Source organism: Macaca mulatta, chromosome 2, assembly GCF_049350105.2.
Source record: "Macaca mulatta isolate MMU2019108-1 chromosome 2, T2T-MMU8v2.0, whole genome shotgun sequence".
Classification (NCBI taxonomy): domain Eukaryota; kingdom Metazoa; phylum Chordata; class Mammalia; order Primates; family Cercopithecidae; genus Macaca; species Macaca mulatta.
The window spans coordinates 64,405,730-64,426,836 of record NC_133407.1 but is presented as its reverse complement, the minus strand read 5'-3'; the positions used below and the strand labels follow the sequence as shown (position 1 = coordinate 64,426,836).

Genomic DNA, 21,107 nt, shown 5'->3' with positions numbered 1-21,107 from the left:
AAAACAGTTTGACAGGTTTTTGCAAAGTTAAATATAGGATGCAACAATTCCACTCCTGATTATTTACCCAAGTAAAATAAAAACCTGTATAGAAACGTTCATAGCAGCTTTACTACTAATCAGCAAATACTAGAAACTCAAACATACCTCAACATAGGAATGAATAAACTGTGATATTGATAATGCAATATTACTCAGAAACAAAAAGGAACGGACTTTGATTTACACAACACCTTAGATGAATCTCAAGTGCACCATACTGAGTGAAAGAAATCAGACTTAAAAGGCTACATACTGTATGATTTCATTTATATGTTTTGGAAAAAGCAAACTACGAAGTTAGAAAACAGATCAGAAATTGCCAGGGGTTAAGGATGTGAGGATTTGAAAACAACAACAATAACAACAAAAAAAACCAAGAAATTTTTTGGAGGTGGATGTGATAGAACTATTCTATAATTGAACTGTAGTAATTACATGATCTATGTGTTAAAAGCCATGATCTGTACATCAAAGAGAAATTTCACTGTACACTGAAAATACATTTTTAAAAAATCAAGTAAAAATAACTATTGCAAAGGGCAAGATCCCATTGTATTAAAGTAAAAATTCAAGAGTCCACAATGACATGAAAAACAACTGAATAAGCAAATATATGAAAAAAGAGATAGCTCTTCCTTACAACAGAAAACCAACAAATAACCAAGTTTGGGAACTTCTGAACCAATCAACAGCACACGCTTCCTGATACTATGCATTGAGAATTTGGCATCACTCCTGGCATAGTCCTGCCAAAAGGACATAACCTAAAATTAATCATAAGAAAACATCAGACAAACCCAAATTGAGGTCACTCTACAAAACAACTGGCTTGGCCTCTTCAAAAATGTCAATTACATAAAACATTACACTCAGAACTGGTCCAGATTAAAGACTGAAGAGATATGAGAACCTAATACAACACGGAATCTTAGATTTACTATTTTTATGAAGGACTTTATTGAGATTACTGACAACATCTCAATATGGCCTATCAGTTAGATAACAGTTTTGTGTCAATGTTAATTTTCTGATAGTAATCACTGCACTGTGATTCGAGAATTCCTTGTTTTTTGGACGGGGGAAATATTTAGAGGATAAAGCAGCATCATGTCTGCATTTTACTCTTAAATGGTTGGGGAAAAAATAATTAGTGAGAAGGGGAAAGCAAGCAAATGAGGTAGATTGTTTACATTTGGCAAATCTGGATAAACGGTATCCGGGAATGCTTGCAACCTTTTTGTAAGTCTGAAATTATGGATAAAAATATTTTTAAAAATAAACATTCCTTAGGCTGGAAATAACATACCCAGTTATGTAAGGGCTGACTCAATGTGAGCACATTTACTAAAATTAAAGGATCTAGGGGAAACTCTGGTACTAAGTACTGACCAGGGAGGCATTTCCTGGCACACGGCCCAGAGCTTCTGGGTTCTGCTAAGGCAAATAATTAGCTTGATGCTGTTAAACATCTCAGTTACACAAGCAACTCTACCCCTGATCTTTTCTTGCTCATCAGTGACTTTTTTTATTGGGGGAGTTGGGGGACAGAGTCTCACTCTGTCGCCCAGGCTAGAGTGCAGTGGCGAGATCTCAACTCACTGCAACCTCCGCCTCCTGGGTTCAAGCGATTCTCCTGCCTCAGTGTCCCGAGTAGCTGGGACTACATGTGTGCACCACCACGCCCGGCTAATTTTTGCATTTTTAGTAGAGATAGGTTTCACTACGTTGGAAAGGCTGGTCTTGAACTCCTGGCCTCAAGTGATCCGCCCTCCTCAGCCTCCCAAAGTGCTGGGATCACAGGCATGAGCCACCGCACCTGGCCCCTCAGTGACTTTTGACTCTAAATCAGCAGCTTCAAGTGCAGATTTGGCTACAAAAAAATAATGACCATACTGACTTGTAAATTAGTTGTATTTATAAATTGGTTATAAATCATGTTCTTGTGCATTTGATTAATACCAGCCTTCCCAAGCCATAACAACTGTGGAACATGATTAAGAATACTGGGTGACCCACAAGCCTCTTGAGTATGGGAACCTTACTACAGTATAGTAGATTTATCAAGGTTATTTAGCTTTGTGCAAGCTCTTGGATGAGTTTTTCTCTTAGCTACATTCGTTTGCCTGTCATAGTCTTTCAACCGAAAAATTTCAATACTTAGTAGAGCATCAAAATGAGTAAGACTAAGTAAGACTCAATAAGGTTAGTGGGAAACTATATTTTTCAGTGGGAAGATTATAAAAGTACTCAAATAACATTAACAATTCTACTCTGGAAAATTGCATGCTTTCTCATGTAAATATGACAACGATGCAACCATTTCAAACACATGAAAAAGGGCAAGGATGGCTTTATTTTCATGCTTTAAAATATCTTGACATGGAAGATGTAAACACAGACCACCAATAAGAACTGCTTTGGTCAATCTTACCTTTCAAGAACTAGGACAAGCCTTTCCTACTACGCCACCACCAAAGACAGCATATGGCTTTTAGATCCACAATTTTAACAAAATATGCAGACAGAAAAGAAGCCACTATAGAAAATTTAGGCCTTTATTCATAATTTCAAAACTGGAAAGTCCAGTATTAAAAAAAAGAAAAATGTTTCACATAGTGGCACTTGCTCAATCTCTTTATTTAATGGCACACACAGAATAAATGAATTAGCTCTTAGTTGTGGCATACTTAGTAAGTCTGATCTTACTTATAGAAATAGGATCTTAATAATTCATCCTCAGAATACTTTAAAACCTAAGCCAGTTTGTCTTTCAAGGATGTGGAAAGCATTCCTCATTCAAATCTGATTAATAATGGTTTTATAAAGTATGTACCTCATTTTTATTAGTCATTATCTTCATGCTGGATTCTAATATTCTTTTTGATGGTGATGTGTTCAATGACAGAAATTTATAGAGAGAAAATTCCTTCTCAATTTATAAACAAAAATTTTAAAAGCAGCATTTTTGATGTGGTAGGAATATATTTATATGAGAAAAGCAGCTACTACCCTAAACTGGCTAAAATAACAAAAGAACAAATTGTTATTTAACCTTTAAATAATGAGTCTCTATTTGCTATAAATCTACAGACATTTTAAATGTATTTCTTCCTACTGCAATAAAAATTAAGGTAACTCTCTAACAGCTTTTGAAGAGTTAACTTCGTAAGGAAATAAAAAAGATTGACTTGCCTCCTGAATGTCCAGTGATAAACTGAACCCTAATTTTCCTATCTTAAGAACATAAAAATGATGTAAAGTGGATCAAAGTATGTACTAAGTTAATATTAAAAATGCTTCTTCATATGGTCTTTTACTAAAGTAATCAATGTAAAAATAATGTAAAAATGTGTTTTTGCTTGAATATTTAGTGAATGTTCAAGGAATCACAATTTTTGAGCTTTTACATCCAGAGTACTATACTATGTGAAAATACTACAGTGCCTCATATAAAAAAGCACAGTGATAAAATTCCACATGTAAAATAGCCTAAATATCAATAATAATTACATTCTCCATAATCTTTTATTATCTAAAACTTCAAAGCCATGCATCTTTTTCAGTGGTTTGAGTGAGCACTCAAAACAATCATGTTTATTCAGGTTTAAAACTAAATTTCTCCTCTTGATATCTGGAGGCATAGAGAGTAGACACTTAAGGTAATTTTGTCCAACTTCTTAAGCCCATGTATGTGGAAACAGTCTACAACATCTCATTATGTCATCATTGATGCACCTTCTTCACCAGTGGCATCTTGGGAAATGTGAAGGTCTTCGAGCATCTCAGCCAGACTAATTCGAGGTGCTCCTTCATCATCTGTGTCACTTTCCACAGGGATGGTTGAATCTAAAAAAAAATACAAAGAGAATAAAATAAATACAAAGTATTTATATGTATACAAAGTATTAAATAAGTATATTTGAAAATATACAAATATCTACCTTTACTATTATTATGTAACTATATTGTATCAGAAGCTCTTGTCTCTTACAGCAGTCATTCAAATTATAATCACTGAACAAATGAACTGAATAACTGTATGAATATACTTCCACCACTATAGGAGTGAGCAACTTAAGCGATCAGGCTAGAATGCAAATAATATTAACTGTAATATACAAAACAGTATTTTATAAAGTTTTATTTATTGTTTTGCAAGTTTTTTTCTGTAGAAGTCTGACTAGAGTAGTTGAAAAACAATTAAAGACATTTATGAGAATCAAAGCTTAAGATACCAAAATATTCACACTAGGAACTATACTTATATACAGAACAAATGACTTAAACACTCCTAGAACACCAACCTCTGTAAATGTTGACATTTTTTCTAATTGCCTCATCTTCTTCAAGATCTTCAAGAAAATCTTGGTATTGCCTTTAAATAAACATTTAAATATTTCATCAGCAAAAATATACAGTTATATTTTCTTCATTTTAAGGACTATGTAGACATACTGCTGTTTCCCACTCACATTTCATGATACAATTTTATATAAACTCATTTTTTTTAGACATTGGCATCTTCATCAGTAAAGCCACTTTTTGAATCATTCAATACACTGTTTTAGAACATTGTCTTCATTTCTGCTTAAATTATTTGAGAAATAACACACTTGGCATCAATGAGCTGTTTCCTTTTTATCTCAAGCTAGAAGTACTCATCTGCTATTTGTGATATTCATAATGTAATTATTTGTTATAAAGTCATGTGCCACATACTCTATGATGTTCACACAACAAAATCACCTAATGATGCATTTCTCAGAAGGTATGCCCACTGTTAAGCAAAGTACGACTATATTTTAACTTTTCAAATGAATTGTTTACATTAACACTACAATTATTAGGTCATAAACCAGGAGATAATTACTAAATCTGTGTTAAATGTCTTTACATCATCTTATACTGATTCCATTAATACCTTGATAAGAATCCAAGATTATAATAGAGTGCAAGGATCAATTATGTGATGCCTATTTCTTTACAACATAAAAAGTATTTATCATAAAGATTTCCTTTGAGACAACATAAGAGATTTAAAGAAAAGCGAGACCTTTCATCATCTGTATCCATGTTTTCTCTCTCTCTTGCAAGCTCTTTCAATTTCCAGTTTCTACGACGCTGACGTTTGGTCCGGTCATAGCTCTTCTTGATTAATACCTGCAAGATAAATACTTGTAAAGTTATAAAGAATGGGAACTATACAGTGAGGCCACAAAATTCAGTAAAGCTAAAAAATGACCAAACTAATGACAGTGGTTACACCTCAGGAGAAAGGGGAAGGGATGTTGAGGCAGTGTCAATAGAAAAATTTTAAAATTTTTCTCCATGTATTTTAACTTTTTATGAGAATGGATTCAAGCATTATTTGTATAATTGTTAAAATTTACTAAAGTTTTTCAGTGATTGAATACTATTTTTCTTAATAACAAAAACTGCAGTTTTCTTTTAACTCAAACTTCAGCTTTCAGCTACCATTCATATAAATCATTCTGAATATCACAAGTAGATACTTTTTCTTTCTCTTATTCTCACCAATAAGCATTTACAGAACTATATATAACTTTCACAACGTATCTTAGAATGCTTATAGAATGAAAATAATTTTACAAAACACAAAATCTTGTAAGATTGCCATGATCTCCTCTTATGACCTTGTTAGAAATACCTATTTAGACTTACACTACAACCATGCTGTTATTCCTAATTTATCAACTAATAAAAGCACAACTGGGCAGGTGGTCGGAGTCCTTGATTTGTCATGGCTCTTTTTTTTTTTTTTTGCTCACTGCTAAAGATATCAATGTTTATTCTAAAAGATTAAGCAAGTATAGAAGACAGGGTCTTTCACACTAATTTCATTCACTGTTTCTCATGATCCTTAACCTCATCATGTTAGAACAGATTTTTCAGAATTAATAGTCTTTTTCGAAGACTTGATACTGTGAAGATTATTTTTCACTGACATTTTATTCAGCTTTGAATAACAGCCTTAACTCTAAATGCCTTCTTAACTGAACAATATATGTGAAACGAAGTGAGCCTAATAAAAATGAACCTGAATAAATGCTAAATGTCACCACTTTTAGCTGCAAATTTATTTATTTATTTATCTTTTGGAGATGGAGTCTCGCTCTGTCGCCCAGGCTGGAGTGCAGTGGCATGATCTTGGCTCACTGCAACCTCTACCTCCCAAGTTCAAGCAGTTCTTCTGTCTCAGCCTCCTAAGTAGCTGGGACTACAGGTGCATGCTACCATGCCCAGCTAATTTTTTATATTTTAAAAGATGGGGTTTTACTGTGTTGTCCAGGCTGGTCTCCAACTCCTGAGCTCAAGCAATCTGCCCACCTCAGCCTCCCAGAGTGCTAGGATTACAGGCGTGAGCCACCGCACCCGGCTAAATTTATTTTTGCTCTACAGATAATATCAGGTATTTTGAGAGAGAATGCAAATGTGATTAGAAGAGGAACAAAAAATCACAATAAATCTTGGATTTACCCCACCAAGAAAAATTATTTAAAATGAAACCAGGCATGATAGGTGACACCTGTAATTCCACCTACTTGAGAGGCTGAGGTCAGAGGATCACTTGAAGCCAGGAGTTCCAGACCAGCCTGAGCAACACAACAAGATCCCGTCTCTACAAAATATTTTTTAAACATTAGCTGGGAGTGGTGGCATGTGCCTGTAGTCTCAGCTACTCAGGAGGCTGAGGTGGGAGGATTACTTGAGCTCAGAAGTTTGAGCTGCAGTGAGTGACGATCATGACTGCATGCAAGCCTGGGCAATAAAGCAAGACTCCCGTTTCTTTCTTTCTTTTTTTTTTTTTTTTTTTGAGACAGAGTTCTGTTCTTGTTGCCCAGGCTGGAGTGCAATGGCACAATCTCAGCTTACTGCAACCTCCGCCTCTGCCTCCCAGGTTCAGGTGATTCTCCTGCCTTAGCCTCCCAAGTAGCTGGGATTACCAGCATGCACCACCATGCCCAGCTAATTTTTTTGTATTTTTAATAGAGGCAGGGTTTCTCCATGTTGGTCAGGCTGGTCTCGAACTCCCGACCTCAGGTGATCCACCTGCCTAGGCCTCCCAAAGTGCTGGGATTACAGCCTTGAGCCACCACACCCAGCCTCCCGTTTAAGAAAAAAAAAAAAAAAGACTTTTGCTATTATACCTTATCTGCAGTTTCAGAAATCTCTAAATTGATTTGTTATTTTCAAAAGTGTGAATGAACTCCTACCTACCTCGTACCCCTAAGAGTTACATTCATCCTCTTTAACACAGGAAAAAAGGGAAAAAATCTAAAGCCTTACCACATCTGGAACTCTATCTGAGTTCATTTTGTTGACATGCTCATCATTTAAGTTACAATTGGCCAAATCAAACCTGAAATGTAAACAATGAAAAACTTAGTGACCATTTACCCTTTGTGTGTAACTTTTTATTTTATGGATATCACCTAAAACTTCCTAAAAATCAAACATTTAATACGCTTCCCACTTTAAAAGTTCTGTCATTTATTACACAATGCACATGCTTCTGTAGATGCTGGTAAAGATAATAAGGAACTCCAAGTTTCATTTATAATCAATTATTGTCCACCTTGCCATACATCTGTAAAAGCAAAACAGACTTACATATCAGTCCAACTTTAGAACTCAATTAGATGCTTCCTTCTAGTTTATTTTAAACAAAACAGAAAAAAACTTCATTCTCTAGTAAAAGAAACTGAAATCCTAAAAGCAAAAGTAATATTTGAGGATTTAATCAGACACTCACTGATAAGCTCTGATTCAGAAAGAACTGATGTATACCTTTACACAAGCCTTTGTATAAATAGTTGCCATATCTTAAAAGTGAGTTACCTGATCAGTAGCAAATGCACAATAAAAAACAACCCAATCTGCAAAAGCAGCTCTAAATATGGATATAACCACATAACTTCAAAGTTCAATTAACAAAATATTAGAACAAATTACTCTTTAAGATTATAACCAAAATGGAGTAACTATGGGCTTCTGTCCAACCCGCAGTTTAATTTAGTTATCAACAATAAAATGAGTTATAAGGTTCCTAAGAACCCTTCGATCTTTTTAGAGTAAGCAATGTTAGTATTTTAGGTAGTTTTGCTGGTTCCCAAAGGAAATTTGCAATCCCACTTGGCAGTTTAAAATATGAAATAATACAAACCCTAACACCAGGTCTCCAGGATTTAGAAGATGTCCCAAATGAGTACGACAAAAATACTGTTTATCTGTATTCATTTCAGATGTCTTCTGTACCCAGACTTCCCCGAGGGCATGCTTAAGAGGAAAGAAAATGTACTCTTCAATAATCTAAACGTAACTCTAAAAGCATCTCAGAGAAAAGTTAAATACAATATTGATTTTTGGTTTTCTAATTTTTAAAGACAGAATTTTTTTTTTATTTTTCTGATACGTGAAACACTGTCAAAATTAACAAATTACTGAATCATGAGTACAGAGACTCACAAGCAATTCATAAAAATAAATCATTGACTTTTTCTAAGATTTTATTCAAGACTTTCATGATTAACAATTTCCCTAAAAAAATATATATGTAGAATTTTGAAAAGAAATGTTTTCACAGGAAGATGGGCCAATATAGGCAGAGTGAACAAAATAAGTGAAAAGGTAGGAGAATCTTAAAGCAAGAAAGTATTCCAAGCAAACTCTTTCTTGACACAAGGGTTCAGACAAGACAGCCTAGAAATCCTAGTAGTAAACCACTAGAGAAGCCAAATCTTTATCGAATTAGTTTTTAAAGTATCTACTAGTGTAGAGTACAATCATTCATATATATATATACATATTGCAGAAACAACATCCCGATTTTTAAACTAGAAAACTATTAATTACCTTTCCAACATGCCAACATCTTTAACAACAAAGACAGACCAACTAAAGTGAGATCAAGAGCAAAATACTAACAGTTATAAAAAAAATTAAGGAATCTCAAACTAAAGTTATGAAAAGAATCAGTATTTCTTATTGCAGTTGGTCAAAGAAAAAGAAATAAAAAAAAAAAAGAAGAAATAAGAGTGGAAAGAGAAACTGAAATAAAAGACAAGTCTCAAACTTAAGAACTGCAAAAGAAAAGTCAATTAATAGGGAAACTAAATTTTATTTAACAGGATTTACTTTCTAAATATTAGACTACTTCTACTTGTAAGAAATTTGTTAACCTCTTCTAGCTGTCTTTTAAAAACCAAGAAAATATAACATCTGGTTTTCTGTCTGCCTGAGGGGAAGTGGTACTCTACATTTATTATAAATGAAAAGTTTGCCCTTAAGTATATTACCTTAATTTTTAAATAAAATGTAGAAAGTCATCTGTCTTCCATTTCCATTGATTTTTCCCAAATTATCACAAGTTATTTTTGTCTCAAGAAGCATTATTAGCGCGCACGCGCACACACACACACGCTTATCCTGGGAGTCTCTAGATACTATTTCACACTAAAAGAAGCCAGACTTTCATCTTTGAAGAAACATTTGATTTCAGATATGGGTTAGAAACCATACATGTGATTTTGGAACACCTGAATGCTGTGTTGTGCCAGAAATCAAGGATGCTTTCAAAGACTAGGAAAGTTATGTCAAAACAACAATAGGAACCATTCTGAGGGGGCTCCCATTGAAAAAATTTGGGGCAATATGAGGATTTTTAAAAAAAGAAAGTCCAGGCACTCATGTTCATGCCTATAAGGGAGGCAGGAGGATTGTTTGAAACTAGCCTGAAAAAACAGTGAGACTGACTCTACAAAAAATTAAAAAATAGAAATTAGACAGGTATGACAGCATGCTGAGGTGTGAGGTGGTAGGATCACTGGAGCACACAAGCTCAAGGTCCCAATGACCTATGATCATACCATTGAACTCCAGCTCTGAGAGAAAGAGTGAGACCTTGTGTCTTTAAAAAAAAAAAAAGGAAAAGAAAAGACGAAGGGAGAGGAGGGGAGAAGAAGAAAACAAAAGAAAATACAGTAAATATATAATACATATACTTCATGAGATCATAATGATAGTCACAGAGACACCACCTGTATGTGTAAGCTAATTTTCACCACTGGAAATGACTCCTAGATCAACTCTTTACTCTAAAAATATTTAGTAAAAGAATTAATAATTTATGCATAGGCCAGAGGAGGTGGCTCATGCCTGTAATCCCAACACTTTGGGAGGCCAAGGAAGGAGGATTGCTTGAGCTCAGGAGTTTGAGACCAGCCTGAGTAACATGGAGACCCCATCTCTACAAAGAAATAAAAAAATTAGCTAATTTTTTATTACCTGGGCATGGTGGCACATACTTGTGGTCTCAGCTACTTACAAGGCTGAGGCAGGAGGATCACTTGAGCCCAGGAGTTTGAAGCTACATCGAGTTATGAAGCCACACTGCACTCCAGCCCAAACAACATGGCAAGATCATAATTAATTAAAAGAATGCATGCAAATGAGCATTTCAGGAATGCTACATAGCCCCTAGTTAATAATGAAAAGCTCTTTTTTAAGAATGACAGCTAATAAATGTAGAATACAAATAGAAAATGCACGATTCTGTAACCCTAAATAAAATAATTAATTTACGGGCAAGAATTATCAACAGACGCTAAAGCCAGAAAAAAAAAAAAAAAAGAGATAACAGGAACTCAATACTTGCATATTATTATAGTATTAAGCCACAGATTGCTTGCTGGTCAAAAGGAAAAAAAATCCTAACATTACAATGGAGGAATCTATCGCTATGTTAACAAGTGAAACAGTCAGACATTACTTATCTCTTTTACATGCATCACCTCTGAACTGTTCTGGCAAGAAAAATTTAACCTAAACTTAACCAAACCTTTAGATCAACTTTCCAGTTTAGAGGAAACACAAGGAATTAAGAAGCAAGTTAAATGGCATCATGAGGAAACAAGATAGATTTAGAAGGTGGAGTATTCTACAAGATAAATGCACTAGTTGTCTAAGGAAGTTGGTATCATAACCAATAAAAGAAAAAAGAAGGCGGAGCTGAGATCCGGCCACTGCACTCCAGCCTGGGCAGCAGAGCGAGACTCTGTCTCAAAAAAAAAAAAAAAAAAAAAGACTAAAAAGGTATAATATTCCCATTTAATATGTGATCTCCAATTGAATACCTGTTTGAACAAGGCATAAAAGACACTTTCGGGACAAATGAGGAAATCTGAATATAATAATCCCCCCTTATCCACAGTTTACCTTTCAAAGGTTTCATCTGCCCACAGTTAATCGCTATCCAAAAATAGGTTGGTAGAGTAGAATTAGACAACTTTGAGAAAGAGACTACATTCACACAACTTTTATTACAGTATATTGTTATAATTGGTCTATTTTATTATTATCGTTGATCTCTTACTGTGCCTAATTTATACATTAAACTTTATCATAGGTATGTTTGTACAGGAAAAAACAATATACATAGAGTTTGGTACTATTGTGGTTTCAAAAACCCACTGGGGGTCTTGGAATGATAGTATCCCCTTGGATAAGAGCAGAATACTGTGTAGACTACATGTTTTATAGGTATGGTAACAATATTTTCATTATGTAGAAAAATATTCCTGTGTGTGAGAGATGCACACTTAAGTATTTAGTATTTGGTGATGACTTTTTAAAAGTCAAGATAACCACTACAAAAATAAAGGTCCTCCTCTATAAAAATAAAGCAAAGAAAAGCCTCTTTTTTATATAATGCAGTAAACATTTAAAAGATTTTCCTACACAAAAGAGAATAAATTAACATTCTAAGTCTTAATAATTTCCACAAAGGCCACACATTAAAAAGACAAAAAAAAAAAAAAAAAAAAAACTTTTGTCCTAATGTGGTGCTAAGTTTGGATTCCATACTGTGGAATCACCAACAAATTTTTATTTTAAAGAGGGACTGAAACAATAATAACTGAGGAAAAAAAAATTCACTGGCAGGTAGGATGTAGCTTACTTTTTTTGATATCATTCCAGCACCTGCAGCACGTTTTATATCTCGGACTGTGCTGCATTCCATCACAATAAACTCCTCTAGCTGTTTGGGATGACATAAACTATTAAAAGGGTGACTCCAGAAAGTGCTCCCATCAATATCTGCAACTAAAAATAAGGATAGAACACAAAAACATAAGAAAAACTATATATTTCAGAGTCATCAAATGTATTAACTAAGAAGAAACTGGTAGATGCCAACTGGGAAGTGGCAGGTCAACAGAACTAGTGTCAACTCACTCCTTAGGGTCATCAATTACTCCTATAAACCAACCACAAACTTCTCAAAGCACAAGAAAAATATATCAGATGTCAAACATATCTTAAATAGTTACTATAACCAGAATGCCACAGGGCTAAGTGCCTTTTAAATAAGATCAGATCCAATCAGTGGTATAGTTGTTTCATGTGCTGGCACTTTATTTTAGAAACATATCTGTCATCTTAGCTGCTTAGTTTACGGGAAATAAAGCCTAGTTCTACCAGAGAGGTAAAGAATGTCCATCTCAGTATTGCAAACAGATCTTTAACTTAGGAATCCTAACTGATAAAGATAATGAATGACTTTCCAGAAAAATATCAAAATAAACTCACTTTTTGCATAAAGGAAACTTATATTACAGAAAATACATGAAAAAGATCAAGTAGAAGATACATCCAAATACTAAGATACCTACTAAAATGTGGTCTTAAAAAATAATTTACTCTATAGAGAATGTTAAAAAATGATCTACAGTAATAACAAAATCAGCTAAAATTCATATTCAAATTAAATGTTCCAACGGGCCACAAAAAGCCAAATGTTCCAAAATTTAAAATAACTGCTAGACACCAAATTTTGGCAATGGACTTAATAGTCCCAAAAATTAAATGAGGTAAGTAAATCAATTTCAGGCTGGAGGTGGTGGCTCACACTTGTAATCCCAGCACCTTGGGAGGCCAAGGCGGGGAGATTACAAGGTCAGGATTTGAGACCAGCCTGGCCAACACAGTGTCTACTAAAAATACAATAATTAGCTGGGCGTGGTGGTGGACGCCTGTAATCCCAGCTACTTGGGAAGCTGCAGCAGGAGAATCGCTTGAACCTGGGAGGCAGAGGTTGCAGTGAGCCAAGATTGCGCCACTGCACACTAGCCTGGGCGATAGAGCTAGACTCCATCTCAAAAAACAAAAAAAGTCAATTTCAGTAAAAATCAATGGAATAAACCAGTAAATATGTAAAAGTTAACAGAATTGTTTCTTTAAATAAAAAATACAAGAGTAACTAATCAAAGTCTTGTATTTCCACAGTGTTTTGTACTAAACAATAGCACAAATTTTAACTAACATTTCAAAACAATATTAGCAAGAATGCCTGAAAAATTAACAACACGAATTATTACTGTTCATCATACAGAACAAAATTGTCAAGGCAAATCATTTCCAGAATTTACCTTGTAGGGTGTTTGGATCAATGAGGTGAATGGCACTGGTTACTCGAATACACACACAAATCTGGTTCATATTTCCTAGGCTTTGTGCCAGTTTTGGAGATAGACAGACAACATTATCCTAGGCATAAGAACTAACATTTAGAATGAGGCATATCCTAAATAACAGTTCAATAAACACCCAATCCAATTGCACTTGATCAACCAAAACGTTATTTTCAATTTACCAATCAACAAAGACACTAAAGAATCAGACCTTAATTATGATAGGCATTTTGTCTTAATAAAAATGCTTTAAAAAAAATCCTGGCTGAGCACGGTGGCTCGCTCCTATAATTCCAGCAATCTGGGAAGACAAGATGGGAGAATCCCTTGAGGCCAGGAGTTCAAGTCCAACCTGGACAATATGGACACCCTGTTTTCACATATATATATATTTTAATTAGTCAAACATGGTGGTGCATGCCTGTGGGCCTAGCTACTTGGGAGGCTGAGGTGGAATGACAGCCTGGGCCCAGGAGGGCGAGGCTTCAGTGAGCTGAGGTGGTGCCACTGCACTCTAGCCTAGGTGACAACAAAACTGTGTCAAAAAAAAAAAAAAAGAAAGAAAGAAATCCAGGGCCTATTCGCCAAGCTATTATTATTTCCATTTTACTGCAGTGTAAATGCCTCATCACTCTACATGTTAATACAGCGTACATTCTAAACAGAGTACTATAAACATCAGGAGGAGAGTGATTCTATAAATCCACCTGTGACTTCTTTCAATCTCCATTAAAAATAAACTTCAAAGGAACATATTTCTCTTACATGGCTACATGTGCCAATATACAATCAAAGATTTAAGCCCAAAAAAGTCACGTATTCATTTATATTGGGAGACATGAAGCAGCAACATATGTTTTTAAACTGAATTAAAATACAAAAAAGATCTGAGTTATATTTTAAGGTGTATCTATTCACAATCATAACAGCTATTAGTCTAGTCCTTGTTTTTTAATACATGAGTTTCCAAAGATAAACAAATATACTTTTTTACATAGTGTAAGACATATGTTAATTTTTACATGTGTAAAACTCAGTTACACAAGGCCTAAATATGCCCTCACACCTAAATTCATATTGCTCAAGCTTTGTATCAGGGAAACATTCACTGTTTTAAACCAGAGGTTGGCAAAATGCCACCCTCAGGACAAATCTGACCCAACATCTGTTTTTGTAAATAAAGTTTTACCGGAACACAGCCCTGACATTCCTTTACATATTACCCATGCTACTTTTATACAACAATAGCAAAGCTGAGTAGCTGCGAAAGAGATTATACGGCCTAAAAGTTAAAAAAATTTACCATCTGGCTCTTTACAAAGAAAGTTTGCTGACCCTATTTTAAGCTATCATTTCATACCTAGTACATACTATAAAACAGCAATAGCAGCTTTAAAGCTTTAGAGACACAGACCTGGGTGCAAATCCTAGCTTCATCATTTTGTGATCATGTAACTTTGGGCAAATTGTCTAACCTCTTCAAACTTCAATTTCCTCGTCTTCAAAATGATATGGCTTACCTCAGTTATTATGAGATGAGAATGAGGTGAAAGACACTAAAGTATCTACATTAACTTTATGCAGAATGGTCATAATAAATAATGGCAGTTATTATTAGTGGTTTAATACTGACATATAAATTCTTACATGGCAAAGACCTATAGTTATACAATCCTCAGTACACAGCCTTCTATATAATAGATGCTCAACAACTATTTATTGAATTGTAATTCGTATATTTTTTGAAGCAGAGTTTTAGTACAATAAAATGAAATAATCTACATTTTAAATGTTTTATTCAGCTTATGTTTTAAAATCATAAAAATGATTTTATGATCTCATTTTCACATTATCCCAATATTCTTTAATTTCTTGCCAAAATTTAGTTTGTATATGTTCCACAAAGTGGCTCACTAATAATGATTTTAATGTCATTTCTTTTATTCAATTTCACTGAGCTATCACATAGGCTCACAGGATCACAAATTTTAAACAATATGGACTTTTATCAACTGTAACCAGGTCTTTTCATTTTAATACACCAAAATAAAAGGCATGTCAATTCATAATTATAAGCATGATTTTTTTAAAAACATGTATCTTTTAACAAGGCTGAATATGTTAGAAATCACTTAAGGAACTTATTCTAAATTTTTAACCAACCCTAGACCAGGAGCTACAAATTACATATACACCAATTAATTACTTGTACTCTTTTACAGATATGGATTAAATAAAAAAAAAAAATACCTTGCATACTGGAACAATTTCCACAGAAAAAGTGCTTTTGTAATTGTATGTGTTACTATGGATATCTTGAGAGATCAGTCTTTGTGATGCTTTGTATCTATTAAGAAAAAAGTTAGTAATATAAAGACAAAGGTCATTAACTTGTATAGACTCAGGAATATCAATTTTCATTAAATCAAACCATCATTGTCCAAAGTCTAAAATGGCTTCCTGACGCCTCCTCTGGTAAAACCTAGTGTCCTCCACTTGCATTTCAAAACCTTCACCATTCTGACTAAGCCCTACCTTTTCTACCAAACCTCTAGAACACGCTGTTGCCTCAGACCAATCTACTTTCTATATAGCATTATTGAAAGTCACACTAATGCCCACTGCAAGTCTGTTCACACTAACAGTACCTTTCAATATAAACTCCAGCTATGAAAATTTCCCGATCTTTGGAGCACAAGTCCTACCTCCTCTATGAGTGTGTGGTTAACCCAATATATGCTTCCTGATTGTGTAAGTATCATCTCTACTACAATTTTAAAGAGAAGTTGTCTGAGCCTGAAGAATATATGTGATCCACATCCATTCCCGGGTCCTTAGACTTAGTCACAATCAGGTCCTGAACATACCTACAGGGAACTGTACACTGAAGAAATTCGACCATCTTCTGAGCATGTTGTTTTGAGGAATAATAAAAATCCAGACCATCTTAAAAAAAAAAAAAAAAGCCATATGAAAATAATTATGCAAAATAGAATTCTCCTCTACTAACATGACTATATTATACATTATATCTGTTTTAAACAAAATCAAATTATTAGAAAACTCTATTGTAGTCACAACAGATTAGAGATATCACTTAAGACTTCTTTGGCAAAAAGACAGACAAAATAAATCAGGAAATGAAAATAAAACTCATAATTTTAATTCTAGAAAAAATAAAACTCAAGGCCAAGGGGGACAGAAAAACAACAAAGAAAGTTTACGAACAGCCGGGTGCCGTGCCTCATGCCTGTAATCCCAGCACTTTGGGAGGCTGAGCCAGGCGGATCATGAGGTCAGGAGATCAAAACCATCCTGGTGAAACCCTGTCTCTACTAGAAATATAAAAAATTAGCCAGATGCGGTGGCACGTGCCTGTAATCCCAGTTACTCGGGAGGCCGAGGCAGGAGAATTGCTTGAACCCAACTGGCGGAGGTTGCCATGAGTCCAGACTGCACCACTGCACTCCAGCCTGGGTGACAGAGCAAGACTTCGTCTCAAAAAAAAAGAAAGTTATTTTATGTAATAAATGGATTAATCTACCAAGAAGATAACAGGAAATTATCTGAGATACAGAAAACAAAAACTATTAGAAAAAGAAAAGAAAAAAATTAACACATATTAACACATACAATCATTGTGAAGGACTAGAATAGGATTCTCTCAAAACCAAAATGATAAAATTGACAAAAAATAGTAACAATTCACAGAACTTGAATAACCAACTATCAAGGTCGAGTTAACTGAGATTATAGAACACAGTTCTAAGAAAGAATACATATTTTTTCAAACATTCATAAAACATTCATTTAAAAAACATGTATTAAGATTTTAAACAGAAAAACAATTTCAATAAATCCTAAACAGTAGAAATTACTAAAGACAACATTATCTCATCACAAAGCAGTAGCACTAGGAATCATCGAGAAAGGAATAGCCAAAGGCAAACCTACCTAGCTGAGAAATATTAAACATATTCTTGCAAATAACTCAACTAAATACAATTATCAAAACAGCCAATACTAAAAGTACCCAGAATAGCCAAAACAATTTTGAAGAAAATGAACATTACACATTTAATATCAAAACTCACTAACTTTAGTAAGTATTCAAGACAGCATGGTACTAATATAAGGATGGATATATAGATCAATGGGAGTAGACTTGAGATTCTAGAAATAAACCATTACATTTACAGTCACTAGATCTTTGACAGAAGACTCAAGGCATTCACTGAGGAAAGGACAGAGTTTTCACTGGGACGAAGAATATCCACACAGAAAAATATGAGTTTAGACACTTATCTCACACCCTGCACAAAAATTAACTCAAATAAGACCTAAATATATAAGACCTAAACTATAGGGGAAAATCTTTGTGACTTTGATTAGACAGTTTTTAAGCATAACCCCAAAATCACAATTAAAAGAAAAAACTTGATAAACTGGACTTCATCAAAATTTAAAACTTTTGCAATTCAAAGGACACCATTAAGAATATCCGGTGTGAATTTTCTCCTACACACTAGGAGAAAATATGTGCATACCATATATGCAGTAAGAGACTTGTATCCAGAATATGCTCAACATCATTAGTCATTAGCAAAATGGAAATTAAAACCACAATGAGATACCACTTCATACCACCCTCTAGAATGGCTATAAACAAAAATATAGTAACAAGTGTTGAGGAGGATATGGAGAAATATTGCTGGCAGGAATGTAAAATGGTACAGCCACTCTGAAGCAGTTTGGCAGTTTCTTTATATTAAACATAAATTTACCATATGACTTGGTAATTCCACACCTAAGTATGTACCCAAAAGCATGAAACAGCTGAGGTCAAATAAAATACACAATGGGCAGTGGAAAAAGGTAGCTATAAGTACCAGCTACAGACCCATTATGGTGCTGAGAAGAAAATTTATGACCTTAAATATATTTATTAGAAATTAAAAATAAACTAAGCTTTCAATTAATTAAAACAAAACAGAACTAAAGAGAGTTGAAGGGATTAGTGTTAAAAACCAAAATTGAGAAAAAGATTGTTTAAAATAAAACTAAAAATAGTGTTTTGAAAAAGCATAATAGATAAAAGTTGCAAGTCTAAGGTGAGCTGAGTAGAAAAAGAGAAAAGATAAACATTAGGAACAATAAAGAGGACATAACTACAGTTACAGATGAGATTTATTACATTTGTTCAATTTTATACCAAGAATCTAAAAAGCTAGATGAAATGTTTTTTCTTGGAAAAGGGTATTAAAATTGACTCAAAGGGTAGAATACTCGAGAGGTGAATATCATAAAAGAAACTGAAAAGACATCCCCTAAGAGATATCAAATAGGATGGCTTAATGGGCAAGTTCTTAAAAAACTTCAAGAGGTTAATTAAACGCTAGGTAAAAAGAAGGCAAGCTTTCTAACTCTTTCCAATGTCACTCACATAACTGAGAGCAAGATTGGACAGAAGTATGTATGTATATATATTAAAGAGAAACCTCAAGAAATATTATTAGATATGAAACACAAAAAGATAACTATGTTTGACATTAGGAGAAAATTAAAAATTCAGTTTCTCAGTTGCTCTAGCCACATTTCAAGTACTCAACAGGCACACATGGCTAGTGACTATACCATACTGGACAATGCAGATAAAGAACTAAGTTTTTTTTTTTCTTTTTTTTCTAACAAAGTTCTTTTGGACAGTACTAATCCAGATATTATCAGTAAAAATAAGATTACTTAGGTATGTTGAAATAAAAATCCGACATCATTTCAAATGCTTTTGAGTTTTAACTCACCATGAATCTCTTTGATACGAAGTGTATTCTGATGCATTCCATATTTCAGAATTAACTGTTCCAGATAGTAGAAAGTTTTTTTGTGCAAAGTCTAAAATATAAATTATTTGATTAATAAATGCCCCACAAAAAGCCATTTATAGGTATAGGACACACATACCATCTACAGATACAGCACACTGATTTTTCAAACAATAACAATCTTTAAAGATTATCTAAAATGTAATAATGATCTATTTCCAAAGGTGAATGCTCAGGGAACCAGACTATCTCTGGTACCCACAGGATGTAGAAAGAAGGGAAAGAGGTTTTACTAGCTATCCTATAATTGACAAAGATGAAATACAAGATGTAGGACTCACTCATCATCTTCTCTCATTACCTTTTGCCTCACTTGAATCACAGCCTTCCAGAAATCCTTAGCTTCTACTCTATGGCAATCTCCACACATTTGAGACTGAACAACATAATCCACCACAAACACTTGTTGAAGGATAGCACCATTCATCACCTGATAAAGAAAACAATCACACTCCTTCATTCTTTTGGTTTTGCTTAATAATGAGTATTTTCTTTAAAAGAAGAACCTTTAATATTTAATTGAAAACTTTTTCCATTAATGCTTTTTTTTACCATTAATCAATCAAATGTCCTCAAATTTAAAGTCATAAAAACCAGTTATACTATTTCAAGAACGGTATATAGATTTAATTCCTATGATTTGTTAGATCAGCATTTCAAATTTTTCTTTAGCTGAAGTGGTTGTGAGAATATTCTGTGTATATTTTCATACATATATACACACACACACACACACACACACACACACACACTTTTTTGAGACAGGGTCTCACTCTGCCTGTTGCCCAGCCTGGCACGATCTTGGTTCACTGCAACTTCTGCCTCCTGGGCTCAAGTGATTCTCCACCTCAGCCTCCTGAGTAGCACACGCCACCATGCCTGGCTGACTTTTGTATTTTTAGTAGAGACGGGGTCTCGAACTCCTCTGCCTACCGTGGCCTCCCAAAGTGCTGGGATCACAGGTGTGAGCCGCCATGCCCAGCCTATACACGTTTATATAGAAAAATCATCCTTAGAAGAAAAAAATAAGGAAAACTTATCAAAAAAAAAAAAAATTCCCTAATTAAATGGTTCCCAAACATAGCTCATCAGAAATCACACGGGAAGTTTTTAAAATACAGATTGAACATTCCAAATCCAAAAACCCAAAACCTGAAATTTCAGCTTCAAAATCTGAAACTTCTTCAGTTTCTAATTGACATTCAAAGAAAATGTTCACCGAAACATTCTGTATTTGAATTAGGGATGCTCCACCAGTAAGTACAATGCAAAATTCCAAAATCCAAAAAATCCAAAATCTGAAACACTTTTTGTCCCAAGTATTTCAGATAAGGGATACTCAACCTACGTACAGATTCCCAGGCCTCACATACAGAGAATTTTTGCTTCAGTTATGATGAGTCATTACAATGATTAGCCAAGTTTGAGAATCAGTACCTTAGCCCATGTTTTCACTTCAGTCCTTTTCCTAATAAATATAACTCTGGAAAAGATCAGTAAGTCTGCTAATCAGAAGCAATGACTACTCTTACTTGTGATCTATTTGTACAGATGCTCAAAAGAAAACGAACAGCTAAAATTGAGTGTACTCTTTTTCTTTTAAGCTGTTCAAGCCATAAAATAACTTATCACTAGGTCCTCATTTTCACTACCTGTACTTTTAACCACGTTGAGAAAATTATGTACCGCTTAC

The 21,107-nt window shown here is 34.2% G+C and overlaps 1 protein-coding gene across 8 annotated transcripts in view; it reads right to left on the bottom strand.

Moving 5' to 3' along the window:
• Positions 1-975: 975 nt before the first annotated feature.
• Positions 976-21,107, bottom strand: part of NMD3 (NMD3 ribosome export adaptor) — a 165,640-nt gene continuing 145,508 nt past the window's right edge. For 7 of the 8 annotated variants that reach the window (XM_015131704.3, XM_028843820.2, XM_028843822.2 and 4 more), the window contains 11 exons: positions 19,716-19,844; positions 19,334-19,424; positions 16,400-16,478; positions 15,783-15,879; positions 13,491-13,608; positions 12,020-12,165; positions 8,228-8,340; positions 7,351-7,423; positions 5,096-5,202; positions 4,347-4,417; positions 2,362-3,888 (listed from right to left, as the gene is read on the bottom strand). In XM_015131704.3, the coding sequence (XP_014987190.1) occupies positions 3,758-3,888; positions 4,347-4,417; positions 5,096-5,202; positions 7,351-7,423; positions 8,228-8,340; positions 12,020-12,165; positions 13,491-13,608; positions 15,783-15,879; positions 16,400-16,478; positions 19,334-19,424; positions 19,716-19,844 (1,155 nt within the window). In that variant the 3' untranslated portion in view covers positions 2,362-3,757. Of the gene's footprint in view, positions 1,913-2,361; positions 3,889-4,346; positions 4,418-5,095; positions 5,203-7,350; positions 7,424-8,227; positions 8,341-12,019; positions 12,166-13,490; positions 13,609-15,782; positions 15,880-16,399; positions 16,479-19,333; positions 19,425-19,715; positions 19,845-21,107 lie in introns of those variants that run through there. The other variant, XM_028843823.2, reaches the window with a different exon arrangement.